Source organism: Theobroma umbraticum, unplaced genomic scaffold (genome assembly GCF_002168275.2).
Source record: "Theobroma umbraticum cultivar Fairchild unplaced genomic scaffold, ASM216827v3 scaffold_147.0, whole genome shotgun sequence".
NCBI lineage: Eukaryota > Viridiplantae > Streptophyta > Magnoliopsida > Malvales > Malvaceae > Theobroma > Theobroma umbraticum.
The window spans coordinates 8,078,995-8,106,610 of record NW_018397259.1 but is presented as its reverse complement, the minus strand read 5'-3'; the positions used below and the strand labels follow the sequence as shown (position 1 = coordinate 8,106,610).

At 30.6% G+C, this 27,616-nt stretch overlaps 2 protein-coding genes across 2 annotated transcripts; one reads left to right on the top strand and one right to left on the bottom strand.

Annotated features, from left to right (window-relative positions):
• The first annotated feature begins 1,927 nt into the window (after window positions 1-1,927).
• On the top strand, window positions 1,928-7,529 carry LOC110414790 (serine/threonine-protein phosphatase PP1 isozyme 3-like). Its single transcript, XM_021426193.1, has 4 exons — window positions 1,928-2,460; window positions 4,557-5,116; window positions 5,475-5,744; window positions 7,110-7,529. Exons 1-4 carry the CDS (start codon window positions 2,286-2,288, stop codon window positions 7,131-7,133), a joined length of 1,029 nt encoding a protein of 342 aa, XP_021281868.1. The 5' UTR covers window positions 1,928-2,285; the 3' UTR covers window positions 7,134-7,529.
• A 9,345-nt stretch (window positions 7,530-16,874) lies between these two features.
• PPCK1 (phosphoenolpyruvate carboxylase kinase 1) lies at window positions 16,875-18,609 on the bottom strand. Its single transcript, XM_021426985.2, has 2 exons — window positions 17,680-18,609; window positions 16,875-17,413 (listed from the first exon to the last, which is right to left on the bottom strand). The coding sequence occupies exons 1-2, from the start codon at window positions 18,455-18,457 to the stop codon at window positions 17,367-17,369; spliced, it is 825 nt and encodes a 274-aa protein (XP_021282660.1). The 5' UTR covers window positions 18,458-18,609; the 3' UTR covers window positions 16,875-17,366.
• Between the last annotated feature and the right edge of the window lie 9,007 nt (window positions 18,610-27,616).

The following is a 27,616-nucleotide window of genomic DNA, read 5'->3' as shown; positions in this document are numbered from 1 at the left end:
GTCTTTTTCCTTCAAATTTCAAATTTGTACCCACCCTTCTCTCTTCATCTGCCCTTTCAGTGTCCAATTATTTTTTATGTATTTAGCAAAATTAATAAGCAAAGGTCAACTTTTCCTCTTTTTTTTTGTTTATTACATTTGAGGATGCATTAATTGTTCTCGAATTCCCAAAAAAAATCATTTAATTGCTTATTTTAAAGCATATGATTCTTTATTAATAAGTACACGAGCAAAACAACACACCATTAGAATACAAAAAATTACAATAAATATTTATAGACGAAAATATTTTATTAAATATTTTTAATGGGTACAAAAATTAATGTTAATGAAAATAAAATTGATTCTCTTAATTAATTTGCAAAACGGTATAAGTATTAAAATAATTTCATGTGCTGTTTTTAGCAAAATAAAATGTTGATGTGCTAAGAATTGAATTTTAATTTTGTTTAATAAGTATAATACCTAAAGATAGAACTGTCAATATGGGTTGACCCGACCCAAACCTTTATGGGTTGAGAAAATATGAATTGGGCTAGGCCAGCTCATTTTTTATATGAGCCATCAAAACCTCAACTCAACTCACTCCTTGTTAGTTTATAGATTGGGTTGGATTAACTCATTTTTTTTTAAAAAAACTCATTTTTATAATTCTACTTGATAAATTTTCTATTAATAAAATTATTTTATGATTTAATTCATAAATTAAATAATAAAAATATATTACAAATAAATAAATTACACCAAATATAAAAAAAATAAATTACATAATAAAGTTTAAATTTTTAACACAAACTACTATATCATAAAAATAAGTATATAACCAAATAATAAAAATTTCAAAACTCATTTATATCCTCTTCAATCTTCATTCTTAAGTAAAGTATTTAAATCTTATTTAGATAGCAATAATTTTTTAAAGTCTGAATCATAATTAATTTATCATTTAATATTTATTACCATAAAAAAAAGAGATAATAAGTTTTAATCTAAATTAAAATTTTTAATTTGACAAGATTAAAGACATTGAAATATATAAAATAAGTAATACCATTGGTAACTAAATTATTAATTTTATATTGTTAAATATATAAAATTATTTAGTTAAATATATAAAATTATTAAATTATTTAAAATTATTTTTTTTGACAAATAGGCCTGGCCTGCTCCAGTCCACTGATTTGGTGGACTGGCCCATTTAGGTCCGATTCTAATATGAACTTAAATTTTTTAACCCAACATGTCTCATATTTAATGAAAAATGGACAGACTCAATGAGCCAAGCCCATTTTAACCTAAAGAGGCTTTTGAATTATACACGAAAATCTAAATAATTTTTTATTATTTTTAATTAAGTATTTATATTTTTATTTTAAATTAAATAAATTTTTTTAATTAAAAATTGACATACTATCATTAGTAAATCGTTATTTGTTATTTTGTGTTACGTAACATATTAACATATCATACTAGATAGAGACATGGTATAATGATATAAACATTTTCACTTTCATTGTTACTGTTACGTAAGTATAAAATGACAAATAAAATTTTATAATTATAATTAGTAAATCATTAATTAAAATTTTTTTTGATTTAAAATAAAATTACGAAAGTTTGAATGAACATAATAAAATAATAAATATTATATAAATTTTTGTAAATAGTTTAAAATCTTTTAAAACAAAGATAATCTCTATTTATCATATTCTTCAAATTTGACCCAATGGTTATTTTTTAAAAGAAATTATCATTAATAATTTGAATTTTCAGAAAACTTTATAATATATAAAATAAGTAAATAAATAAAAAACGGTTTTTTTTTAATTACTAAATAAGTATCATTTCATTTTTAACACATTAAAATTTTGGCTATATTAGATATATTAGATTTGTAGGAAATTTACCAAACATAAAGTGTTTCTCTTTCTTTCTTTGTTTCTTTTCCATGTCTGAAGTCAGCCCATAGCCATTAGCCTCTAGCCATTAGCCAGCAGTACCAAAAGAAATTTTCCCCACTTTTCTTTTCGCCTTTACCTCTTCAACCAAAGCCCTCCTTGGATGAAGAAATGACTCAACTTCTCTAAAACGGCACCCCCTCTCCTTGTCGAAACGACACCGCCCACGTTTCGTCGTCACCGACGGCATGCACCTCTTCTTCATCTTCCCTTTTCCTCCTTCACACCCCATAGAAAAGAAGAAAAAAGACCGTTGACTTTTCTTCTCCTGGCCTAACTCGAAGACCCCAATTTGTCAAATTTAAACGAAAAAAAAAGGTCTGAAAAATGGAGCAAGGGGTTCTTGATGATATTATAAATCGGCTTTTGGAAGTTCGGGGTCGACCGGGGAAACAAGTGCAGCTATCGGAATCGGAGATCCGACAACTTTGTGTGGTGTCTAAAGATATTTTCTTACAACAACCTAATCTGTTGGAACTTGAAGCACCCATCAAGATATGTGGTATTATTTTCTGTTTTCTTTTTTAAATACCAATTTTTTATGGGTTTTTTTATGTGACTTATATGCTTATTTTTAGTTTGTTTGATGATTTGAAGTTTAATTTTGTAACTTTATGGGAACCGCCTTTTTCACTTATAGCTTAGTTACAAACATACTATGATTTTTACCTTCCTGGATTTGCAATTTATTTGACTCTGATTGATTCATTTTTTAATTATTAGCTTGGGTTTTAATTGCTTTAACTAGGAATGTAGTAGCATAATCTTGCATGAATTCCTTTACAACATATCACAGAGTTGTCAAAATTTCCCACCTTTAATGTTAAACCCTGTTAATGTATGCTGTAAGTGACTTTTCAAAAATAAAAATAAAAAAAATGTATGCTGTAAGTGTGGTTTACTTGTGTACTTTTGGATGGTGGGTTATTAGGTAAAGCCAAGTTTGTTTCTGATGGACTTATCAGTTTATGTTTTAATTTGTTGGTTTGATGGTGTCTGTATGCCTTCATCTCTTAAGTGGAGTGTATTGTGTTCATTGCGTAAGATTGACTTTTTATTCAGATGGATGACCTGGTTTGGTTTTGCTTTGGTTTTGGTTGCTTAATTTGGATAGTGGGAAATTTTATGGTGATTAGCAACCTCGCACATGCTTATTTGTTGCACTGAACAGATATGCAAATGAGTTTAGATCAAAGTGGTTAATTTGAAATAAGACTTGTTTATGCTTTGAATTTCAGAGTTGTTTTTGTTGAATTTGCGGTCTTGGATTGATTGTATTTGGGCATGTGACCCAGTGTTTTTTGTTATGCACCTACACATGCATCTTCTTCAATAAATGACACTCTTTTAAGCATATGACTTGAATTGCTTAAGCTTTCTGCTTTTGCTAATTTGACATTGTTGAAAGTTGGTCTAGTCAGTGTTCGCATATGTGGTAAGTTAATTTCTTGCAACTGCACTATTTGTTGTTTTTCTGTCAGTTACTTGTGACATTGCACAAGTAGCATGCTTAGCAATTCATATGCCTTCCATGTCTATATGTTTGCCCTGTTTCCCCTTTTGTTTTGGTGGACGTGTGGAGAAATTGGGATTTTGAGTGTCTGCAGAATTGCATTGAACTGTCTAGTTTGAAACTGTTTAAAGGGATTAGTGCATACTATCTTTTCCTCCCCATGAAGTTGGCTTCTGGCATGGGTTTATCTTACTTACGGTTTTGTGTGTGTGAGAGAGAGAGCATGCTCATAGGAGCATGCATGAAAGTGAATTTGGTGGAAAATTATGGAATTTCGGGCGTGTGATTCTTTTGTAACTTCTACTGAACAGTTTGTCCCATATTGAATTGTTTTAAGAATTTGCATGAATGTTCCTTGATGATCTAATATTTAATTTATCAAGCTTGAGTTTCACTAAAAATTCATGCTGTGGGCTGGCTGACCAATCTGGAAGGACTCTATGTTCTGGTTGTCTTTAGTCTCAGAGCTCTTTTATTATCAACTAAAAGTCTAGAATGTTTGCTCTATGTTTACTTGACGAATTTGATGCATAACCAACTTAGCCAACCATTGATGTTTGATTTTTTGATCTTCTGCACTAAAAATGCTACTCGTTTGGTTCTGATATGTAGTAATTTTCACTTGGTGTAGCATGAGCATTTTACAGGGCCACTGATTAGTGATGATGCAATGGATTAGATATCTGCATTGCACATATTTCTCTCTCACACACACATTATAAATGGATGTTTTAATCTCATTTGATATTTCAAACATGTGGAGTGCTTATATCATTTTTGATACACAAACATACATGCTCATTATAGGCAATTTTTGAAATTTTAAAAAAGGACAACATCCTATATAGAGTACTACTACATATTCATGATATAATGAACTTTTTTAAGAAATTTATTTTAAATTGACTTGTGTGCAGCACAGTCATGCTACAAGTGTTATTAATGTAAGAGGTAGCATTTTGGGTAAAACCTTTTCATCATATTAGTTGTAATATGAGATTTTTATTGTCCAAATAATTATTTTGCTAAGAGTAGGGAAAACTTCTAAATTTCTTTCCTGTATGAAACCTTTTTATGACATTCAGGTGATATCCATGGTCAATATTCTGATCTTTTAAGGCTCTTTGAGTACGGTGGATTGCCTCCGAATGCCAACTACTTATTTTTGGGGGATTATGTTGATCGAGGCAAGCAAAGTCTGGAGACAATATGTCTTCTTCTTGCTTACAAGATAAAATACCCTGAAAATTTTTTCCTCTTGAGGGGTAACCATGAATGTGCTTCCATAAACCGCATATATGGTTTCTATGATGAGTGTAAGAGAAGATTTAATGTTAGGCTATGGAAGACGTTCACAGAATGTTTTAACTGCCTACCAGTGGCAGCGCTAATTGATGAGAAGATTCTGTGCATGCATGGAGGCCTTTCTCCTGATCTGCATAATTTGGACCAAATTAGAAGTTTACAGCGCCCAACTGATGTACCGGACACTGGTTTGCTCTGTGATCTTCTCTGGTCTGATCCCAGTAAAGATGTTCAAGGTTGGGGAATGAACGACCGGGGAGTTTCATATACTTTTGGTCCTGACAAGGTGTCAGAGTTTCTACAGAAACATGACCTAGATCTCATTTGCCGTGCCCACCAGGTTTTACTTGCTCTAGCAGCTTACTTTATGTTCCACATATCCTCTGCTGTTAGTCAGGTTGAAGAAGAATGTATCAGCAGGAGCCAATGCATATATCATTTGGTGTTGTTTATCTTCTGAGAAGTATGCCTATTTTATGCCCATGCAATTACTTTTATCCTCAGTTTTTGAACTTCTGACATTGCCTTCTTGCAATGTCATACCTTTTCACTCTGTTGCAAACTACAGCTTCATCTGTTATTGGTTTTGGTCCCTGTTGATACATTCTGCTTACTCCTTTTGTTAACCACAGAGGATATGATTGCCAGCTTAACTACTTGTGCCCTTATTTAGGAATTTTTAAATATACTATTTGCAGGTTGTGGAGGATGGATATGAGTTCTTTGCCAACCGACAACTTGTAACTATATTTTCAGCACCTAACTATTGTGGGGAGTTTGATAATGCTGGAGCCATGATGAGTGTGGACGAGACTTTGATGTGCTCCTTTCAAATATTGAAGCCTGCAGATAAGAAGTCAAAGTTTAACTTCGGGAGCACAACTACAGCCAAGCCTGGGAACCCTTCAACAGGAGTCTTTGGGAGCACTACCACAGCAAAGCCTGGAAACTCTCCAGCAGGAATCAAGGTAAATGCTATGAGTAGATCTTCATCTATGTAGGTTAACTAATGGAATATAGGCACTGACTACATGACTTCTTGTGGTTCTTACTTCTTTCATTGTACCTCCAACATGTTATTAGATTAAATACAGACAATATATGTTAAGGACTATAAGTTATTGCGTTCTTAGTCTTTTATTAGAGTTGTTGGATACATTACAAAGTCAATAGTTGGTTAAATTGGATTTAACTTAATGTCAATTTTAAGTTTTGATTTTGTTTTTTCTCTTCTTTTTTTTTTTTCAATTTTTATAGTCATTGAAGTAATTTGTTATGTCTTTGTAAAAGGGACTGAAAATGGTTCAATTTGCATGAACTTCGATCTTTCAGCTAGATTTTAAAAGGTAGACTATGGCTGGTGGGACAGCAAAAGAGACTTTGATTTAAGTACCAGATTTTTTGTTTAACTTTTCCTAACAAGAATGCAGCATTTGTACTCCTGTCCTTTCCTGCTACAATTTGGTTTTCATTGAACAAGTTAGACTATAATCTCTGGCAGGAACTGTTTAGCCCCAACTTTTGATGCTATGAATAGACAATTGTTATGTTTGTACAAAATGATAAAGTACTCATTTGGAAGAATGGGATAGAGGGCTTGCCCCTAGGCTTCGGATAGGCCTATCCCGTTGGAATCTGTTTGATTTAACTTCAGTTCCAGTTGGGTATGGGGATCAAATTCAGTGTTCCGTACCTAGACCCCATCATGCTTATGGTTTTAGCAAGGATTCCTGATTACTCATATTAACATTGAAGCATTTCTCATAATCTTTTAAGTGCTTATCAAGTAACAGATTAACTCATTATGTCTCTCATTCAGTCTAAGAATTTTCCTTTTACTTCTGTGTATTGACCTCCAAACATAAAATACTTTTGGTTAATGCTGAATATAGTTATAGTCAAAGATAGGGATTATATTCCTTGTAGGAAATTCATGTGTACGCCATGTTCTAGTACTGCTTCTGGCTAAGTATGGGGGGTGCAAGATACAGAGAAAATGAGTTCAAGAAGAAAAATTAGGTGAAAAGATTGAATGTGCAACTCTTTGAATAGGTTTATGTGATAGCTTCCACCAAAAGGGTTTTGGTTTGCTGTATCTCCTTCTTTCTTTCTTTTTTTTTTTTTCACCTTTTTTCTTCTTCTTTTGGAACTTTAAATAGGAAACTGGAGAGAAGTATTTGTGAAATATTCTAGTTTGAATCATCTGCTTGTTTGTGTTTTATACAAAGAGGTACTGAATTAGTTCTTAGATTTCCCAGTATTTCTACCGGTGGCATTTACCAAGTCCATTAAATTTTTGTCAACTACCCTAATTGTTTTTTATTTCATTGCAGTCATTTCTTGGTACAAAGGTATGAGAGCAGCATTTCGAGGGTAGAATCGAGAGCCCTGTTACGTTATGAACACAACAGAATTGCAGTAAAGAAATCTTGAAGTCCTTTTGATATCAATATGATATGCTCAAATTGTAAAAAAATTGGAAGAGAAAAATCATTAGAAACTCTGATGCAAAAGATTGTTTCTCTGATATAAATTTGGGTTTGAAGATAAGAAGGCTGTAATTTCCTTCTCTTCCTCCTTGTACACTAATAGCTGCTACAATTGCTGCTATAAGTTATTAGCGTGTTGAGGTTAAGGTTTTACTCATTCTGCTCTGAGACCATGAAGTGTGTCAGAACAGTTATGGCGTACTCTTGGTGATTCAGGACAGCAAAATTGATTTGGTACAAATCTCATGCTTCATTCTCTGAAAACTTTTCTGTTTCATGCAATATGGGTAATTTATATGTTGATGCTGATAAACTTGTTATAGGCTGCTGCAGAACTTGAAAAACTGCTAAGTAGGATTACCCTGATAGCTTTTGTTAGAGTGTTGAATGCGACAACAGTAAAAATAGTACTAACACAGATGTTCTTGTAGTTGCAGATGAATGTGATTTAAGGTGAATTATCATCGCATTTCATAGCAGAAGCCATGCATATTTTGAATCCTTATACTACAAAATTTTATGCCTTCTTAGACAATAATATGATATTTGAACTTAAAAGGCCTAGCCTTTTTGGAGTTTTAGGGTATAGTAAGGGAGTTTCTTTTCTCATTTCATTTCTCTTTTAAGATCTCTAATGCTTCAAGATTGACTTATGAGAAAAGAGTGAGAAATTTTTACGTCAATAAAAGGTGAGGTGGATTTTGAATTTATAAAAAGAGTTTTTTTTTCATTTAATAAATATTTTTTGAATTGAAAACGTGAGTTTTGAATTTATAAATAAAGATTTTTTTCAATTAAGAAGTATATTTTTTGAGTTAAAAATATGAGTTTGTGAGAAATGCTATTAGAGCATACTCAACTCTTGATTGGCAGGAGATCTTTATGAGATATGTCAAAATTGAGGTAAATTCAGACTCTTAAGTTCGGTCTCTTTCTTATATGGACCACGTATGTAAGAAATAGATGAGTTTTGAATTTGTAAATAAAGATTTTTTTCTACATAATAAACATATCTTTTGAAATAAAAGCATAACCAAAATACATAATTGAGAACAAAGAGAACTGCTGGCACGTTACACATCCTTAGAAATTTGGATCCTTGGCGGTGCTTAGAACTGGAGCATTTGATTTAACAGTAAAGTATTATTTGATTCGTGACAAAGAAAACCCAACTTGGTACAAAAAATTGAAGTCAAACCCAATGGGTTTTTAGGCACCATCCACGACTTTTGGGGCCATCATCATCAATGACTTAAGCCTTTAGGTGAAGTCACAAGCTCAAGTTTGACATGGAAAATGCAAATATCTTTCACACGATCCTTTAATTTTTTTGGATGGCTCTTTGGTTTTTATTCATTAGTTGGAAATCAAATTGAATTTTAATTCTTCATTGCAGGAAATGTGGTCCAAAACTTAAAAAAGAAGAAGAATGGGACAAATACTAACCAAAAACAACAACAAAATAATCAAATCTCTCAGGTTTTTCTGTCCTATATGATGAAAGTTGAAGTTGATTATTTGAAGACTTTTCTTCTTTAAGCTCACATTAAATTGCATGAGGCAGCTTGAAAATTGCTGCCTCATATTTATTCATTGCTTATGAGATATAAAACATGTCTTACTTTAATATTTTATACGTAATATTATATCACTGTTTCATGACATCAGTTTTGTTTTCTTATGTACAATAATTGATGCATCTCTCAATTATTATGCTTATTATTATTGAGCCGCCACAAGTGGTTCCAAACCCTGCGTATCTATAAAATGGATATGTTATGGGCCATTCCTTTACCTCAATTCAATATATTTTCAAATATACTACAAGTTCTCTTAGCCTAAATATAATTTTCATTAAAAAAATCTTATTTTTAATTATGATTTAAAAAGAAATTTTGAAAAAAAAAAAGGGTACATTTTTCCTCCTTAGAAGCTTAATTTCCTATTTTATTCATTTATGTAGTATATTTTGAATATATATATATTCTTATCATATTGCACATTCTCATGTTTGCTGAAATAGTGTTTAAGTGTGAGATAAGTCCGTATGAGTCCAGAAGATTATACTAATTAAACTATATATATCAAATGGCTACTTGCACCTAACTTTCTTGTCCTTGTGTTAAAACATAATGGAACTCTTTTTTTTTAATCAAGTTGCTTCTTAAAATCATTAAACAAATCAAATTCTAAGTAAATTAAACAAAAGAAAATTGAGGAAATTCACTCGGAGAATATTCACATCCATTATTTTAGCTGCTTCCATCTGTTGAAAACCTTTAAGGTTCTATACATATATATATATATATATATAAGTTGTCATTAATTTGTTTTTTTATTAATTCTCAAATGAGGTGAATGTGAGGGAGTTTGATATTCTTTTTGCACAATTCTTTTGTTGATTTTCTCCTAAGTTGAAAAGAAAAAAGTGCATACCAATTTATCGGATCGATTAAGTGATTTCATTTATAATTTTATGAGAAGAAAATATTTGAATTTGATTCTTTAAATAAATTATCTGAAAAATAAATTTTAAAGTTTCACTTTGATGGTCCATGCCCAACACATAAGTTATATGAGAAAAAAAAAAAGAAATGGAAAATACCAAAGACAGTCCTTAGGAGTGACAACCCAAAAAGCATGGACCTTGACTTTAATAAGATTACAATTGGAATTCCTCTATTGAAAAACAGTCCAAGTTCAATGTTAGTTATAAAGTTTCCAAATATCTTAGACCAAATAATTTACTTATTAAATGAAATCCTCTATCGTTTCAACTCATTTATACATAATTGTTGACTAACACCCTTTTTTTACTGGTTCGAAATTAAGATTTTTATCCAAATTCCGTCTTACACACTTATCACGAGAGTTAAACTTAATTTAGTTATTTTTGTTTTCTTTTTTACATTTAATTTCATTAATAATTTGACAAGAAAACAAAATAGATTCATAGTGGTCCTAAGTCTATGCACTATACATTGAGTAAAAGATGTACTTGTTTTCCTCTTCTAGAAGCTTGAGCCTCATTCACAGCTACTTTGGGCAGCAATTTCCAAGCTGCCTCATGCGACAATAAGTCAAAGATGCTTCATGGCACAAAAGCATATTCCATATGGGACCCCTAAATATTAAATGGAAAAAATGACTTGACTTATACAACAATTCAGGTATAAGCAAAAGCACTTCTCTCAATTCCTTATTTTAATGTGAAGAAAAGTTATGCACAAGTTTACACCAAAACCCAAGGCAACTTTGTCTTTTTCTCTTCTGTTTAACTTTTCTCCGGAATTTTCCCAAGAAAATTGGCTTGTAGAATCATTATATTTCTAACCCATAATCTGGGGTTGAAATCTCTACCAGATTAGAAAATTTTCTTGTTGCTTTTCTTTTGGGATACAAATCAACAGTCAAAAGCAGTGAAAGAGGTTGAGCTTCGTAGTCAATAAGTTACTAGGAAAATCATGGGTGACCATCTTACCTGCAAGGAAAAATATGGTATCTCACCAAATTTGAACCCATTAAGCTTTAATTATGATGACTTCCCTTGATCTACTGTCCCACTGATCTAAAACTCTCATCCCACCTAACCTTAATCACCCCAAAGCATGTGAGCCCTGTTGGATTTGCATATCCAACCAAATAAAAAAACAATACCACGTATATGAATATTTGTGTTTTAAAGTTAAAAGGATATGGCATTGGCATTTCAAATTCCATATATATCCTCCCAAGTTTAGGTCCTCTGTCCTGTCTAAGGCCCACATTGTCTCTCGTGATGGTACATCCATTATTGAAATTGAAACCGGTTAAGGAAAAACATTATGACAGGCTAAATAAAGTTGAATGGACCCTCTTGTCTAAAGGTATGAGACTCTTAATTATTTTAATTTAAACTTTAAAATCTAAATTTGTCACAAATCAAAACAGAATCAAATTAAAAATTATTAAAAACCATGATTATAATTCATTCAACAATTTACAATAATTCATAAATCACGACATTTTAAAAAATAACGAAAGACATGGAAAAAATTTATTGACATACAAGAAAAATATACTGATATACCTCCAAAAACAATTCAGCAAATTCACAAAGAGGATTCTAATTAAAAAGCAATCACATATCTCCTTGCATTTTTCACGCACTTCAAATTTAAAAGGAATTTTGTGAACAGCATACAAATCTCCCCTTGAAAGTTTATTCTCCTAAGTTGTAGGTGGAACATCTGACTTTATTTACTTTATTTATTTTTTCAATCTATTCCTCCTTTTGTTCCAAGTTTATCGCTAACGCCACTTCGTACCAAAGGTCGGTTAACTTTAGACTAACCTATCTCTTCCGTGGTCTAATCGTACAGAAATTCCTTTCCATATATTCCTTCGCACGGACAGCTAATCGATAACTTTGAAACCACCTTTCAAATTTACTTTATCAAAATGAATCATTATTCTAACAAGTTAGCATTCATTCATAGATTTGGGAAAATCTTTTCTGTCTCACTAGTGTTAATTTTTATCGTATAATCTTTGTTATGTCATATCGTGAAAAATCAAAAATTCAATCGTCACCAATTTCATTTTTAAACGTGATTGATCATCTTGAAATACTCTTTAATTTATTTATTTCTTATCTTTTTCATATGAAATTGTGAATATAAGTATTGAATTAACAGTTTTATTTTTAAGTAAATATTCTAGAGATTTAGGGTCGATGGTGTGCACTCCCACCTATAAACTTTATGTTGAAATATAGAAAAAAAAAGATGTAAACACGTACAAAAGGCAGCATCCAATGTGAAATTATAGGGGGCAGCGAATGGCTGAGGATAGCTTATTAATGGTCAAAGAAAATGGGATTTTTTTATTATTTTATGAGTAGTCGCAGAAAGAAAAAAGGCGTCCAATTTCACTGTCATACTACTGACCTGCAGCCCACGGGTATGTCCACATCTGTAAGCAAGTTTCAGGCACGTAAGGTCCTCAAAAACAGTGTTAGATTGACAGATCCTTACCAAACAGTGTCAATGTAGACAAATCTTGTTTCCTATGGAGTGGAAACCTAATCTTGTAACTCACCACCGGCTTCATGTCTGTCTGCTGATCCTTATTTTATTGATTATACCTGTAAGAAAGATAGTTAAATCTATCATCAAATGTATGTAGAAAGCAAGTTCACCAAAAGTTTGCAGTCCTTTTAAAAATTGCATGGATTTAAGCACATGGGAATGGGTTTTCTTGAGTATAGATTCCAAAGCATTGCCGACGCATGCCAAATGCATGGCATGATTCATGACAGACTTGCAACTCAATTTGTACAAGTAAGAGCTTGCTTCTCAAATGATCTATACATACCCATTCATTATGATTGATTATATTCACTAATTAAATTCAAAGTTCAAAGCTTTTCCTTTCTTTCTTTTTGAGATTTAATTTGAATTAAAGTATGCTGTGATTTAAGAGATTTTAGTACTTCACTATAAGTCAATTAAATCCAAAAAAGGTGAATAATGAAACCACTTATTCACTAAAATATTAAATATTTTTACTTGTTACTATGTTAGAGATTTATTCTAGAGATTTATAGTATGTTTAGTTGAGGGAATGGCTAAGTCATTCCCCTTTTATTTCTAAGGAGCTTTTGCTCTTTTATTTAGTTGTGAAATAGCTCAAAGAATAACCATTTATGTCGAATGGCTATTCTCTAAAATTCTCTCAAATTAAGAAATAGCTAATACTATAATCTCTCATGGTATTAGTTATTCTATAGTTGAGAAATAACTCAAAAAATAATAAAAATTAAAATACCTCTTACAAGTTTAAAAAATTACAACTCTTTTTGAATAAAATATATTTTCTCTCTCCTCCTTCTCTCTCTTGATTTCAATTTATAATAAAAAATTAATATTTTAAAATAATAAAAATTGAATTAAAATAGTAATATTTAAGTTAACCAAAATATTAATATTTTAAAATATTAATGATAAAATTTTAATCTTTAAATGATCAATTATTAACATTTAAAAAATAAAATAAACTAAGTAATCATACTAATATTTAAATTAAATAAATTATTAACATTTTAAAATATTAATGATTAAACTATAAATAAAATATTAATATTTAAATGATCAAATATTAATATTTACAAAATAAAATAAAATAAAAATTAATAATAATATTTAAATTAAATAAAATATGTAATATTTAAATGATAAATTATTGATATTTCAATTAAATTATAAATTATTAATATTTAAAAATCAAATAAAAATAAATAATTACATATAAAATAAAAAGTATTTTTATTTATATTTATCTTTTTTTATTTTAAAATTATTATTATTAACTAAATATTAAAATAAATCATAATAATTATTCTTATTCTATTTTAATTATCATATTAAATTATATAATAATTATTTTATTTTTATCTATTTCGTCGATCAAATGTTATTTTAGAATCCACGATGTTTCCTTCGCTTATAATCTTTATGTTGAAATATAGAAAAGAAAAATGTTAATACGTACAAAAGACAGCATCCAATGTAGAATGACTGAGGATAGCTTATCGATTGTCAAAGAAAATGGCATTTTTTAATTATTTTATGACTAGTTGCAGAAAGAAAAAGGGTTTCTGATTTCACTGTCAGATTGCTGATCTGCAGCCACACTGATATGTCCACATCTGTAAGCAAGTCTCAGGCACGTAAGCTCCTCAAAAACAGCGCTAGATTGATAGATCCTTACCAAAAATTACTAATGTAGACGGATCTTGTTTCCTATGGAGTAGAAACCTAAACGCCTGGTAGCTCACCACCGGCTACACGTCTGTCTGCTGATCCTTATTTTGACTGTTTTCTGAGTAAATAGTTTCTTGTGACAATGTATGAAAGATAATTAAACCTAACATCAAATGCATATTGAAACCAAGTTCACCAAAAGTTTGCTGTCCTTTGAATAGACAAAAATGGCATGGATACAAGCACATGGAAATTGGTTTTTTTAAGTATAGATTCCAAAGCATTGCTGAAGCATGCCAAGTGCATGGCATGATTCATGGATGACTTGCAACTCAATTTGTACAAGGAAGAGCTTGCTTTTCTCTAATGATTTATATCCATTCATTATTATTGATTAAATTTACTAATTAAATTCAAATTTTAATTTTTTTTCTTTCTTTCTTTGAGAGATTTAATTTGAATTAAATTATGCTATGATTTAAGGGGTTTTGGTGCTTCACTATAAGCCAATTGAACCCCAAATATGTGTATAAAAAAATCAGCTGTCAACGACAAAAGAAGTTTGAGATGGACTTACATTAGCACAAGTGGTGTCATATGACATTACTTATTCATTGAAGTGTTAAAAATTTCTACTTATTATATTACTTATATTATAATTTTATATAATTAATGATATTAATGAATCTATTAATTTTTTTTATAATTTTATAAGGAGTGAGGTTAAAAACTTAAAGTTAAAGTATATTCATAAAAAGAAATTTTATATATTAATATTAAAATATTAAATAAAAATTTTCTATAATTTAAATATTAATATTATTTAATTATTATTTTTTAAATTATGACACTATTAAAAAAAATTATAATTTGACCTTAAAAGAAGTCATGAATATTGAGGATGACCATGCTTGAACCTTTGAGCCACAAATATTTTAGTATTGATTTAATATCCATAAGGGAAAAAAAAATCTTTGATAACCAAAAACTATAGCATCACATGGGTAGGACCAAAATCTTGAAGCAGGCACATGGAGTAGGTGCAAGGTTTGATGGTGTTGCTGTCTTTAAACAATAATGGGGTACTCCTCTTTAATTGAGGAAGGTATATGGATTAGATATTGAAATGTAGGACAGAGTTTGTTTGGTTGCCAAGAAAGTTGTTCCCCAAGAATTCCTAATTCTTATGCTACATGCTTGTTAAAGTATAAGCAGACCCAAACTGTTTACAATTGAGTAGGTCTTAACAATTATTGGACCAAAATTATTTCATAACAATCAATTAGATCTTCCATGTGGAAGCCCTATGTATGTACACAAAGCATATAGTATAACCCCAATGTTAATTGCTCTAATCAAAAAGAAGAAAACTTCCTTATTATAAATAAGAGTGAGAATTGAGTTTTATGAGTCCCTAAATAGTAATTTTCTACGTACGAAAGTTTGTTATATTTTAATTATATAACAAAAAATGACTTTTTTTTGTCTTATAAAATCTCATCTATTATATATCGTCTTAGAATCCGAAATTTTTAAATAAAAATTTTAAATTTTACAGATTAAATAAAATTTTTTAAATAATTTCAAAGAGGATGAATCAAATCCTGTCCATTCCTCAAATAAAAATAGCCAAAAAATTTTCTGACTAAGAAAAAGACTGATAACTTATCAAAGGCGCTTTGCGTGTCAGCCTTTAAGTAAATATCAACGACCATCTGATATGGTGGCGTACTGATCTACGTATACTTTTCCTTTTGTTTTTCTATAGGAACCCAGCACTGTTGCAGACCTAGAAGAACACGCAAGCTCTAGTGGGTGTCTGTACCACTGAATGAAACGGGTTTTTGGGGACCATGCAACAGTAAATTGAATGACGACTTTGTCGTCTAAGGACAAGTTTGTAATGGATAGAATTTAATACCGCATGTTGTTCCCTTCAAATCTCACCACGTTGGCATCCTCTTCCCCTCCTTCACATGCCAGATGGTAAAGATTCCAGTGTTTGGTATCTGCTCGGGAATTTCATTTGGGACCCTGCAGAAAATAAACACCCAGAGTGTTCTTAATTGGTTTTATGATGATTGTTGGCATACATGATCTAAGAGGGTTAAGTAATAAGCCACAATGAGTACTCCACTCTTTTCTTTCATTAATTTCATGTACCTGCCATCTTAATTACACTTTAAATTTGGTGTAAAATTTACTGTTTTTTTATGCATTAATGTAGGGGACACAGGGAGTTTCAAACTGAAAGTTTGACAATTTCTCTCAGTAGTCACTGCAGACCTCAGTGTAAAGAATTCCTTCGCATTTCAAGGTTGAAAGTAGGCGTTCCAATGTTGAAATTTGAGCATTGCTAGTTAGCGTTAAGTGCAAACCTCAATGCAAAGAATTCCTTGCAATTATCATGTGGAAATATTAGAGTTCCAACGTGAGATTCCTATGTGTGTCACTGCAAACCTATATGCAAACGATTCTTCCTTTACTATTATGAATACAATGGCATTAAGAAATTTTAAACTGAGCAGAGAGAAAAGGGCATCAACCAAGCATATGTTAACATGCAAAGCTTGTCACCCAAAAATTATTTTTGATTCTTTAGTAGGCAAAACTCCTACTGATGACTTTGGTGGGTGGACAAAGATATGCAATCAAGGCTTTTCATTTCATATTACTTTGACAAATGTCAATGTGGAAAGAACAGCCAGCTGCCAGTTCACAATTACATGCCTGATTAGAATTATGCAGATTCCCTTGCAAACCCCCCCATACCCAATTTTCTATAGCATATGCCCAAGTACATGCTATTATTATGCCTCTATCAAAAGAAGGATTGCATTTCTCTATTCAAGGATTCATATTCACAGGAAAAAAAAAGGCAGACTAGATTCCCATATATAAAAAGCAGAAAAGAAGAACTTGTTTGCAAGGCTTTCTCACTTCCTTTATACTTTCATTAACAAAAAGAAAAGTATAAGAGGAGGATTCTCAACCTACTAGTTATCTATATGCACTCGCTTGCTTCTCTCTTGAAACATGAACACAAAAGAAAACAGAAGAACATATTACAAGGGGAAAAAAAACCAAAAAAAGGACTAGACAAAGACTGGTAGGTTCTTGGTGGTTGAGCCCCATGTGAAGAAACTCTGTTCTCTATGTCACCTCCATGGCATTGGAAAACTGGATTCAGTGGGAAGCATCCATCATGGAAATTTTGTTTGACTTTTGATACTTTGTAGAGAAGAAAGGCTGGGGGCCTCCCTTATGGGATTTGATAGGCAGGGCTACTATTTACATACTGATAAGCTATTATGCATTGCTTTTGACTGATCATTTCGAGCTCTTTTCAAAAATAAAATCAGTCCATTGAAGTTGTTTCCCCTCCATTCAAGATCCAGGGGTGCCCTGCATTTCAGAACATAAAAGGATTAACGATTTGTTCCTTTTTTGGATGCTGATAGAATTTGTTAGATAAGGAAAACTTGATCAAATCTGACAGAGAAACAAACTCCATCAAAAAGACAAAATCCTTCAATAATTCAAACTAGAAAACTTCCTTTCCTTTCTCCTCTCAGAATCAGGAAGAGAAAGGGAAAGCTTCAAATCATCCCAATTTTTCATATCACATCAAAACCAAAACCCCTAAAAAGTAAGAGAAAAAAAGAACTTACTGAGAACTTGCTCTGCGGACAATCTCTTCGAAACATCTCTGCAGATCATCTTCCTCAACAAGTCCTTCGCCTCAGCCGAAACTGATCTGAAAATCCTTGTAGGAAACCTCAAATTCCCTCTCAAAATAGCCTCGAAAATCTCCTCAGCTGTCTCACCATAAAACGGTGGAACACCAGCTAACATAACATACAAAACGACACCAGCACTCCAAACATCGACCTTCTCATTGTAAGCTCTGCCCATCACAACCTCTGGTGGAACATAATAAGGAGTTCCCACCAACCCATCGACCGTGCCAAGTTCCCCTAACCACGTAGCAGAACCAAAATCTCCAATCTTTAACTTACCTCTAAAGTCAAAGAAAATGTTATCAGGTTTAATATCTCTATGAACAATCCCAAACCTGTGACAATGAGCTAAGCCAGACATAATCTGTTGCATGTAAGAAGCGGCTTTGGATTCCGACAAGCCCGGTTGCAGAATCTGGTCGTAGAGAGTGTAAGGTTGGCAAAGCTCGAGGACGAGTTGAAGGGTGTCTTCGGATTCAAAGGTATCGTGGATTTGTACGATGTTCGAGTTAGGAGACAAAAGGGTCATGATCTTAGGCTCGTTTTCTAGACATTCTCGGTCAGTGGGGTCTGTAAGAAGGCGTTTGTCAATGGATTTACAGGCGAATGAGGCTTCGGTGATAGGACAAAACACTCGAGATATTGTTCCAAACCGACCTCTTCCGATCTCTTCACACACTTGGTACTTGTTCTTGAATGTTTCACTCATTGGTTTTCCTTTTGGGGTTCTTGGGTTTTCTTTCTTTCTGTTTTCAATTTTTTTTGAGGGTTTTTGGGGTTTGTTTTTGGTTGGAAGAGTTTATTTTTAGGTGTGGGTGTTATAGACAAGGAAGAAAGGAATTGTTGAGAGGAATATTCGGTGAGAGGGGAGGGATTCAGAAGAAAGCCAGTTAAGATTCAACACGTTTGTTTGTTTGTTTGTTTGGAAAAACTGTATCCCAATGTGAAAGGTGAGAGTCCTTCTAGCTTTCTGGAATGCTTCTTTCTTTTGGTTTCGAATTTGTTTTTCTTTTTATTGGGAGTAATTGCCATTGACTGCCATGTCCTTTATTTCTGCTTATTTTTGGCTCTTTTTGTGTTTTCTCAATATAATATGTATATATATATATAAGTGGGGAAATACAATTTGCCTTTTGGGGAGAGAAATACAATTATTTTTTACAATAATTTCTCAAAAAAAATATTAAAAAAATGGTTTTAGCATATTATTAACAAAAGAAAAAAAATAAAGGAATAATACATAAAAGAATATATATATTTGTTCATTAATGCAAGCAATGCAAACATGGCAATAGCATGGATGTTTAACTTGTAAAGCCAAATTCACATTACTGTCAAAGACATGCAAGCAAGGAATCTGACTTTTCACTTTCCTTTTATTTTTTTTAGTGTAAATTCCATACTCTACCGTTTCATATTGTCAAATTTTTCCATGGAAATCATAGTCTAAATACTATATAAACATTGTAAATAAAAAGAATCATCAGTCATATAATGTTTAGGGCTCCAAGCATTTTCCTCCCTCATTTCATTTTATTCCTTTTAACTTAGGACTCCATTAGGGGTGAATGGTCATATTACAATGCTTTTTTGGCTTTTATTATACAACCAAGCATAACTTTGATGGAGGCATAGGACCAAACCAAGCAACTATCAAAACAACAGGGGAATTATTTATAGCAAACTAGAACTTGATATCTATAACCTCTTATTGCTTACCATAAACGAAAGTTTGGTTATAATTAATACACAAAACCTGCTTGCCTATATCCTCCTCCCTTGGCTAAGCTCCGCAGCTATGGTACCTTTACTCTTTGCGCATATTTGTTTAAATAAATATATTACTCCTAACACATAGTTTCACATAGCCTTTCTTGTGCTGCAACCATATAAATATATATATATATATATATATTATCCTCATAAAATTCAATTTCAATAGGCTTTCACATCAGAATGAATTATAAAAAAAAACTTATAATACTATGTTTTCTTTTGTATTTACTTGGTAGGGTTGTCATGAAAGATTAGAGAAAAATTGAACCAAGAGCAAATATATATATATACAAAAAACGATATGGAAACTTTAATTTGCTTGATGATACTGATTTTCAGTGTCCATTTCACTCCTTCAATCAATATTTATAAGAGAAGGAAAGAACTGATAATCTAATCCATCAGTTCTTTTCCTTCATCATTGTCCCTTCCCACCATAATAACTTAGTTGTTTAAATGAGATTAATCAAGTATTAATTATCCTCCTTTGTCTTCAACAAATGTTAAGAAAAATGATTTGGTATAAATCTCTGATTTGTGCTTCAGATATGATGTGATGATGATGATTCTTATTGCATATTTACGTGAATTGGGAAACCTTTTGACAAATTCAACTGAGTATATTTAGAGTACTATTTTCATCCTACATTGTTTTTATTTGATTTTCATGAAGTTATAAAAAAAAATAAATTTTATATTATTTTTTTTATAAAATTAATCTTTCACGGTTTTTAATGTCAAAATCTTTTGAAAAATCATGAAAAATAGTTTTGAAATATGCAAGATAAAAATATTCAATGTTAAAAAAAAGAAAGATAATATAGTTTCGAGACATAAAAAATTATGAATAAGAAAATAAAATGGAGAGAATATCTAAAAAAGAAATAGAAATAAAATAAGATTATTATTAAATAAAATTTATATTCTTCACAAGTGAGATTAGAGAGTTGTCAAAAACTCCATTAAGGTATATTTAAATTAATTTTTAAATTAATACAATTAATAAAAAATATATGATAATATTTTAATCTAACGTATAAAATTTTAAAACTCCATTCATAATATATAGAATATTAATAATGAATATTCAATCGTATAATTTATTAGTAAACTCTATCATTGCTTATCTTTTGTCCATAAACTCTAGCTGATCTAATTATCTAACATTGGCGCTTTTACAGGGCATGTCCCCATGTGTCATGTCTGCATAAATGGGGTCCATTCATTGTTTCCAAATCATCATTGTTTATATATATATATATATATATATATATATTCTAATTCACAAAAAGAAGATAAAAACAAAGTCCTTTCACATCTTCATATTCAATTTATGTAGACATCCAATGGATAGAATTAACTTTTCCTCATTGCTTCACTCTTACAATAAAACTTGTGACATGTTAATTCCTTTTTTGATAGAGAAAGTTAGTGACACTTAAGACTAAGGAGAAGTGTGAAATTTCATCTTTATCGAACAATTGGCAAGCATAAATTTGATAGCCCTTGCCCTCTTAAAGAAGGCAAAAAGGAAAGAATTCTTAATTTAGATGTTGATCCTTTATGAAAGATGTAATAAGCATTAAGCCCAATCTATTCATCAAAAATAGAAACGCTGAATAATCCCAAAAGTAATTGTAATTAGTTGAAGAGGATAAGTAAATTTTTATATTTAGATTGCATTTGGTATATTATTGAGAATGTGATTGTTGAGAGTATAACTTTGCAACATTTGGTATAATAAGAGAAAGGGATGATGGTAGAAAATGTGATTGTTAAAAAAATTATATTGTAGTGTTTGGTTTGTAAGCATTTTACTAGAAATGTAATATAAATTGATAAAATTACCTTTATGTATAAAAAACATATAAGTTGAATAAATTTATAATTTTTAATATAAAATTTAACTTTTCGATTTTAAGTAATTAAAATAATAAATAATAACATTAACAAAATAATATAATATTTTTATATTAATTATTTAAATATTAAAATATATAAATTACTAAATATTTATTTTCACCTTAAACTTATAAAAATTAAAAATAAAAAACATTATCCGAAGACAAATCTATCAATAGATAGAAAATTCTATCAATTGATCATATTATCTATCAATAGATTATATTATCTATTGATAGATAAATAGTCTATCGATAGATAAATAGCAACTGTTAAAGTTTGAATGTAATCTATCAATAGATGGTCTAATTTATCGATAGATATTCAATTTTAAGCGTTCCCACGCTTGCACCAAATATCCTTTCCTCTCAAATCCTTTCAATTCCTTAGTAAATTATTCGATCTTAAATCATTTAAATGTTTCTCTCTCAATTTTTAATATCAAAAGCCTAAATTTTTCTCTGTCAAATTTTTTAAAAATTTAAATTAAGGTTTTATAAAACCTAAAGTTCCAATTTTTCTAATTTTCGAATTTAGTGATGAAATTTGACCCAAATATGTTAGTGACAGGTTTCATGGAGACAGTAAAAAGAAAGAGAAGAGGGTAAGGTGAGAAGTAAGAGAAAAAGGTGAGAAGGAAGAAGGAGACGAAGACAGAAAGAAGAAAGTGAGGAAGGCAAGAAGGAGAAGAAAAGGTCAATTTGGAAAAAAAAAAAATGTAACTTTCCACTTTCACTCCATGAGAGAAGGGAATTATTGTAATATAAGTACAATTGTAACCACATTACATTCTTCTTTTACCAACCAAATGTGGTTAAGTGATTACAGTCATTTAAATTGTAAGAAATGCCTTCTCCTTACCAAATCAAATGCTCTTAAAGTTGATGTGAATTATCCATGACATCATTGCATTTGTTTTTTTTTTTATGACTTGTAATTTTTAGGATCAAAAAGTAATCTCTCAATAGAAGTTTATTCAAATTTCGCAAGTGATATAATCATTTAAATAAATAAAATGATAACTACGCTATATCTTTTATTCAAATAATCGAGTTAGAATTTTTCAATAGCTTAATTAGATAGCAAGGTAGGTAGGTATGTCTCCACTATCACAACTTTTCAATAATAAGGGACTCATTTATAGTTCGTTAGCTTATGGAACTAGATACCATGAAAAAAAGGGGAAGGGAAAGAAAGGATATGGACTATGGAACCAAGCTTTGTGGGATACATTAGGGAGCCTAAAGAAATGAAAAATAAGTAAGGTGGAGTTGAGAAGATTGGGATCATTTACCTTTGTGGAGGAGTGGTACTAATCAGTGCCCTGGCGAACGGTGCAAAAAGGTGCAAAGCAAGGACAATTGATAATTAAAGCTAAGGGCATCGAATTGAATTAAATAGGTGGATAAGGTATTTCCTTTTATATATTTATTCACCAAGCACTTCTGCTTCTCTGTTGCTCTGATGCTCTCCATAGTTCATCTTGCAAAAAATTATTTTGGCAATATTTTATGGGAACTATATGTAAGTGCAAAAGCTTTGTTACACTTCTTTGGGGCCAAGCAATTAAGATTTAGACAATCTTTATCCATATACTATTAGGAACTAAGTAAATAAATAAATTTATATATAGAAACCCTTTGGTATGGATAAGATCCTAGTTTTGATCTAAAAACTTTGCAGACTAAATCAAAGTAAACCCTTTTTCTTGACAATTCCATCTTTTTAAAATCTTTTTTTCGATAAGTAATTTCCATTAGAGTTAAGAAATAAGTTCTAAGAAAGGGTTACACATATTATCTTACGAAGAAGCCTAAAACCCTTGTCATCTCAATAGAAAACTCTTGAATGGGAGGAAGACTTGGATTTCAGTCATGTTGTTGTACTTCGGGAATCACCATGTTCAAATTCCAGACAAACTTTGCTTACAACTCAATGCTTGTCCTTTTCAAACAGTTTACAAAAGCCTGAGTAAATTCCAAGAATTCTCAAAAGGAAAAACGGACCAACAAAAAATCACATGAAATGATAGCAAAAATGCTATAGAAACCTATAGGCTGCAATAAAGAAGCCAGAATACCAGAAGCAGATACCCGAATTCTGTGTGCTTATTAATTTCTCCTCTTTCATGTGCAAATCATCCCCCACCACCACTCATCAGCTAGTGTATGACTTTTTGCAGAAGTGGTGAAGAACAATAGGGGAAGTGATACTGATACAACATTCTCTATTTTTCTAATGAAGATCATATGCATTTGCTTTGACTCATAGCAATAAATTAAGCTTTGCCAGTGGAATGACACCAAGTGGAATGACACCAAACGTGCCATGCCACCACCACTAATCTACTTGTCATTTTCATGAGGTTCACGCGTTAAACCTAATACTACTAAACTTCCATATATGCAGTGAGTTAGAAAGTGATTAAATAGTTGCTGATTGTCCTGGAGCCAATCAAATCAAAGTATTGCCCTTGATTGATTGAAAAAGAGTTGGAGAAAATTAGAGTAATGAATTGATGAATGACCTTACCTCTTATTGTGAGATGAAAGGGAAACGATAAAAACAGATGAATTTTTTATTGTATTAAACAAATTCCACCCAAAAAAAATCTTATAATTGTCTTTCTCACTAATTCGAACTTCCAACATCTTTGGCCTACAAAATTTTTAGACATTATCGTCCAATATTATTTTTATTCCATCCTCGACAATGTCAGACCTTACGTTATAGCTAACAGCATTTGTCACGGGTTATAATAAATACAGCAATGTTAATAATGGATTATTTGATATTATATTATTTATATTTTAATATATAAATAAATAGTGTATGTGTATGATCAACACAAACGCCACTTCAAAAGGTTCTCTAAACTTAGGTTTGTACTGACCTAATCATGATGTTGCCACCACGCTTGCCAAGTGCAATCCTTCTATTAAACTAGATTAAATTGTGAATAGAATCAATTTAGTTAATATACTAATGCATCTCTTTTGTTTGTTGTAGAGTATATACTAGTGCACAATTATAATATAATATGTGAGAGAGCATGCTTAAGTTGGGTTTAGCACGTCGAAGATAAAATTTTATTATCGATAATCCGAGGTTTTAAGTTAAATGAATTGTCATGCTAGATTCAATTGATTAACAGTGTGATGTCGACTACATTTCTTTTGTATTGATTTCCCATTTTGTTTGATTGCAAGCCAATAGTGAGGTTTGGTGGCGATAAGATCTGATTTTGATGTTGAATTTTTGTTTTCTTGTAATAATAGATATCATTCTATTGGCAATATATTCCTATGGAATCTCATCGAATTTTAAATTATACAATAGCAGTAACTTTCTCTTATTTAAAATTAAATCTCATGTCATTTTTAGTATTTGATTTAATAATTAATGTATGTATATTTATATTCAAAAATTAAATTTAAATTTTTTAATAAAATAATAATTGATGATCTGGTATCACTTGAAAGTTGAAAATTTTAAACTGACTGGTTGGGTTAGATTCAACCAATCTAGGTCCGATTTAATTTTTCCAAACCAAAAGTTAAAAAAGTTAAGATATTTAGGTTCGATTTATAATATTTTCTATTTTTATAAAAAAATGGTTAAAACATCCGCCAAGTTCTTGTATCAATTCATTTTGTTTAATTTATTCACTGTATTTAAAATTGAAACAATTTAATCCCTTAATTTTGATAATTATTTCAATTTAATTCACCCCTTAATAGCATCCAATCTTGTCATTAAAAGAAATGATGCTAGTACTGAAATGATGATGATGTGGCACATTTTGATGACGTGATAGCAACATGAAGACGTGATAATGCCACGTGGCACTGATGGTACTAATGTGATGATGTGGTGATGTTATGTTGCACTAATATGATGATATGACACCAACATGTTGACATGTTGATGTCACCTAGCCATTTTAACGTGACAAATCAAGAAAAACAATTTTCAAAAGAAAAAATTTGTATCACGTTATAAGGACTAAATTGAAAAAAGAATTTATAGTACGATGATTAAATTGAATAAAATTGAAGTGTTTAAAGACTAAATTAAAAAAAATTGAAAAATATAAATCTTTAAGTGATATATATACTTATTAATAAGTCAAATATTTAAGTGTAAAAGATTTATGTATTAAGAAATATATATAATATTTTCTTATTTTTATCATTTGATTTCATAATCTGTGTATTAATATATCTATTTTGCAAAAATCACGTTTGAATTCTCTTTTTATAAAAAAAAAATATTTTATCTTTAATATATACTTATGGAAAGATAATATTGTCATTACACAAACCCTAAAAATGCTTATAATTGGAGTTTCTTTTTCACAGTTATAAAACATAATAGTTACTCTTCTCTTTGACCACCCTTCAGTCTTCTTCTCTGTTTTTTGTTTTTGTCATTAGAAGTTTAATTCATCAATTAATTTTTACGAAATTAAGACAATGATGACAGATTACGAAATTAGCATCACATCAATACAAATGTCATCTCTTTTAACAATAAAATTGGATGTCGTTAGGGAAAAAATTAAATTGAAATAATTCTCAAAATTAAGGAATTAAATTAGCTCGATTTTGAATACATGACTAAATTGAACAAAATGTAAAAGTACAAGAACTTGATGAATATTTTGACAAAAAAAATATAAGATGATAAAATATTAATTTAAGAAGTCTTTTAAAATGTTTATAAATTAATGATTTTAGTAGTACCATCAAGGAAATTTTATAAATGCGCCGCTGGCATGCAAATAATTCATTTTTTGTACTCTTCTAACTAACCCAACTCCATGACATATCTAAATTTGATGTTGTTTTTGTCTTTGACATCATCCATGTTCCATCCCTTTTTCCATGTAGTGAACTCTCAGTCTTGATTTTGTGTTGCCATTCTTGTCTCTTTCAATTTCTATTAATTTCTCCCCAAAATTTTTTTTCTGAAAAAACCCAACATAAAAAATGACATATAAATTAGCTGAAATCAAATATGGTAGAATCAAACAGCTAGTTGCAATAAATAAGCAAGAATACCACCTTCCCCTTTCAATTCTATGGGGCTATATCAGTGGCTTGTGCAAATGAAACTAATTATGATGAGATTCTTGCAGAATTGATGGAAAAATATTCAGAAGGATAGTACAATAATAGCTCAATTTTTTCTAAGAAGTGGACAAGCATCTACTTAAATTGGATGCAATAATTGAAGCTATATGTCAATGAAATGACACCAAATGTGCCATACCATGGCCACTACTTGTTAATTTCAATTCATGAATTTAATGATGACTACTACATCATCAATTACAACTAGGCATTAGCCTAGTGATAGATTGATAGGTCAAGGACATGTGTGTAAGGTTTAAACCCTCTCATCTATCTATGTAATTAATAGGTATTAAATAAAAATATTGATGTAAATGGTATTTAGCATAAGAATTCCTAATAACAAACCTTTAGAGTAAAAAGGTTGATATAGTCCTGTTGGGCTAAGCTAAGCTTTATTTGACCATGTTATGCCCGACCCTGGCTTAGATTGGAACCTTCAACTTCATGCCTTGTGTTCAGATTTATGGGCTGGAGTTGTTTTCCTACTGTCCAAGCTTCAGTCCTTGTCATTCGGCCTATTGGACTCTAAAAGCCCATCTTCCAAGAACAATGAGGCCGTTTTAACCCATAATTAGAAACTTGACTAAAGTTTAGTTCAATTTTATTTTTGATAATTCAAGTTTGGTTCAATTAAATTGGATTATCATCAAATTAAAATTAAATCTCAAGTTTGAGTTCTAACTCGAGTTTTTACGTATTATCGGTTGTTATATTATTATTTTTTCAAAGGTATTAGTAAGATGGTACAAAGAATTAAGAATGATTGTTATAGGATAATTTTTTTAAAAAAAAAATCAATTAGAAAAAGTAAATAGTACTAGAGTTTGAAGTACAATTGATTAGTGGCACTTTCAGCAACAATAAAACAGGCTTATTATTGGAGTTTGTCATGCACTTTTGCTTTACTTTTTCCAGCCAAATCCAATGTCGGTGAAAGTCAGGATTTTAGTTTGAAATGCTTCAACAAACTTCAAAAAGGTGTGGTACTTTAGCTAATTTTCAAGGAACTGACATGGTTTTTCTTTGAAAGATTTCATAGGAAAAGAGAAAGC

What these genes read in the sequence shown, in the direction of transcription:
- LOC110414790 (XM_021426193.1), top strand. Translation starts at nt 2,286, where the DNA reads ATGGAGCAAGGGGTTCTTGATGATATTATAAATCGGCTTTTGGAAGTT. An exon ending in AGCACCCATCAAGATATGTG is followed by an intron (nt 2,461 to 4,556) that starts GTATTATTTTCT and finishes TATGACATTCAG; the next exon opens with GTGATATCCATGGTCAATAT. An exon ending in ACTCTCCAGCAGGAATCAAG is followed by an intron (nt 5,745 to 7,109) that starts GTAAATGCTATG and finishes ATTTCATTGCAG; the next exon opens with TCATTTCTTGGTACAAAGGT.
- PPCK1 (XM_021426985.2), bottom strand. Translation starts at nt 18,457, where the DNA reads ATGAGTGAAACATTCAAGAACAAGTACCAAGTGTGTGAAGAGATCGGA. An exon ending in GTCCGCAGAGCAAGTTCTCA is followed by an intron (nt 17,414 to 17,679) that starts GTAAGTTCTTTT and finishes TCTGAAATGCAG; the next exon opens with GGCACCCCTGGATCTTGAAT.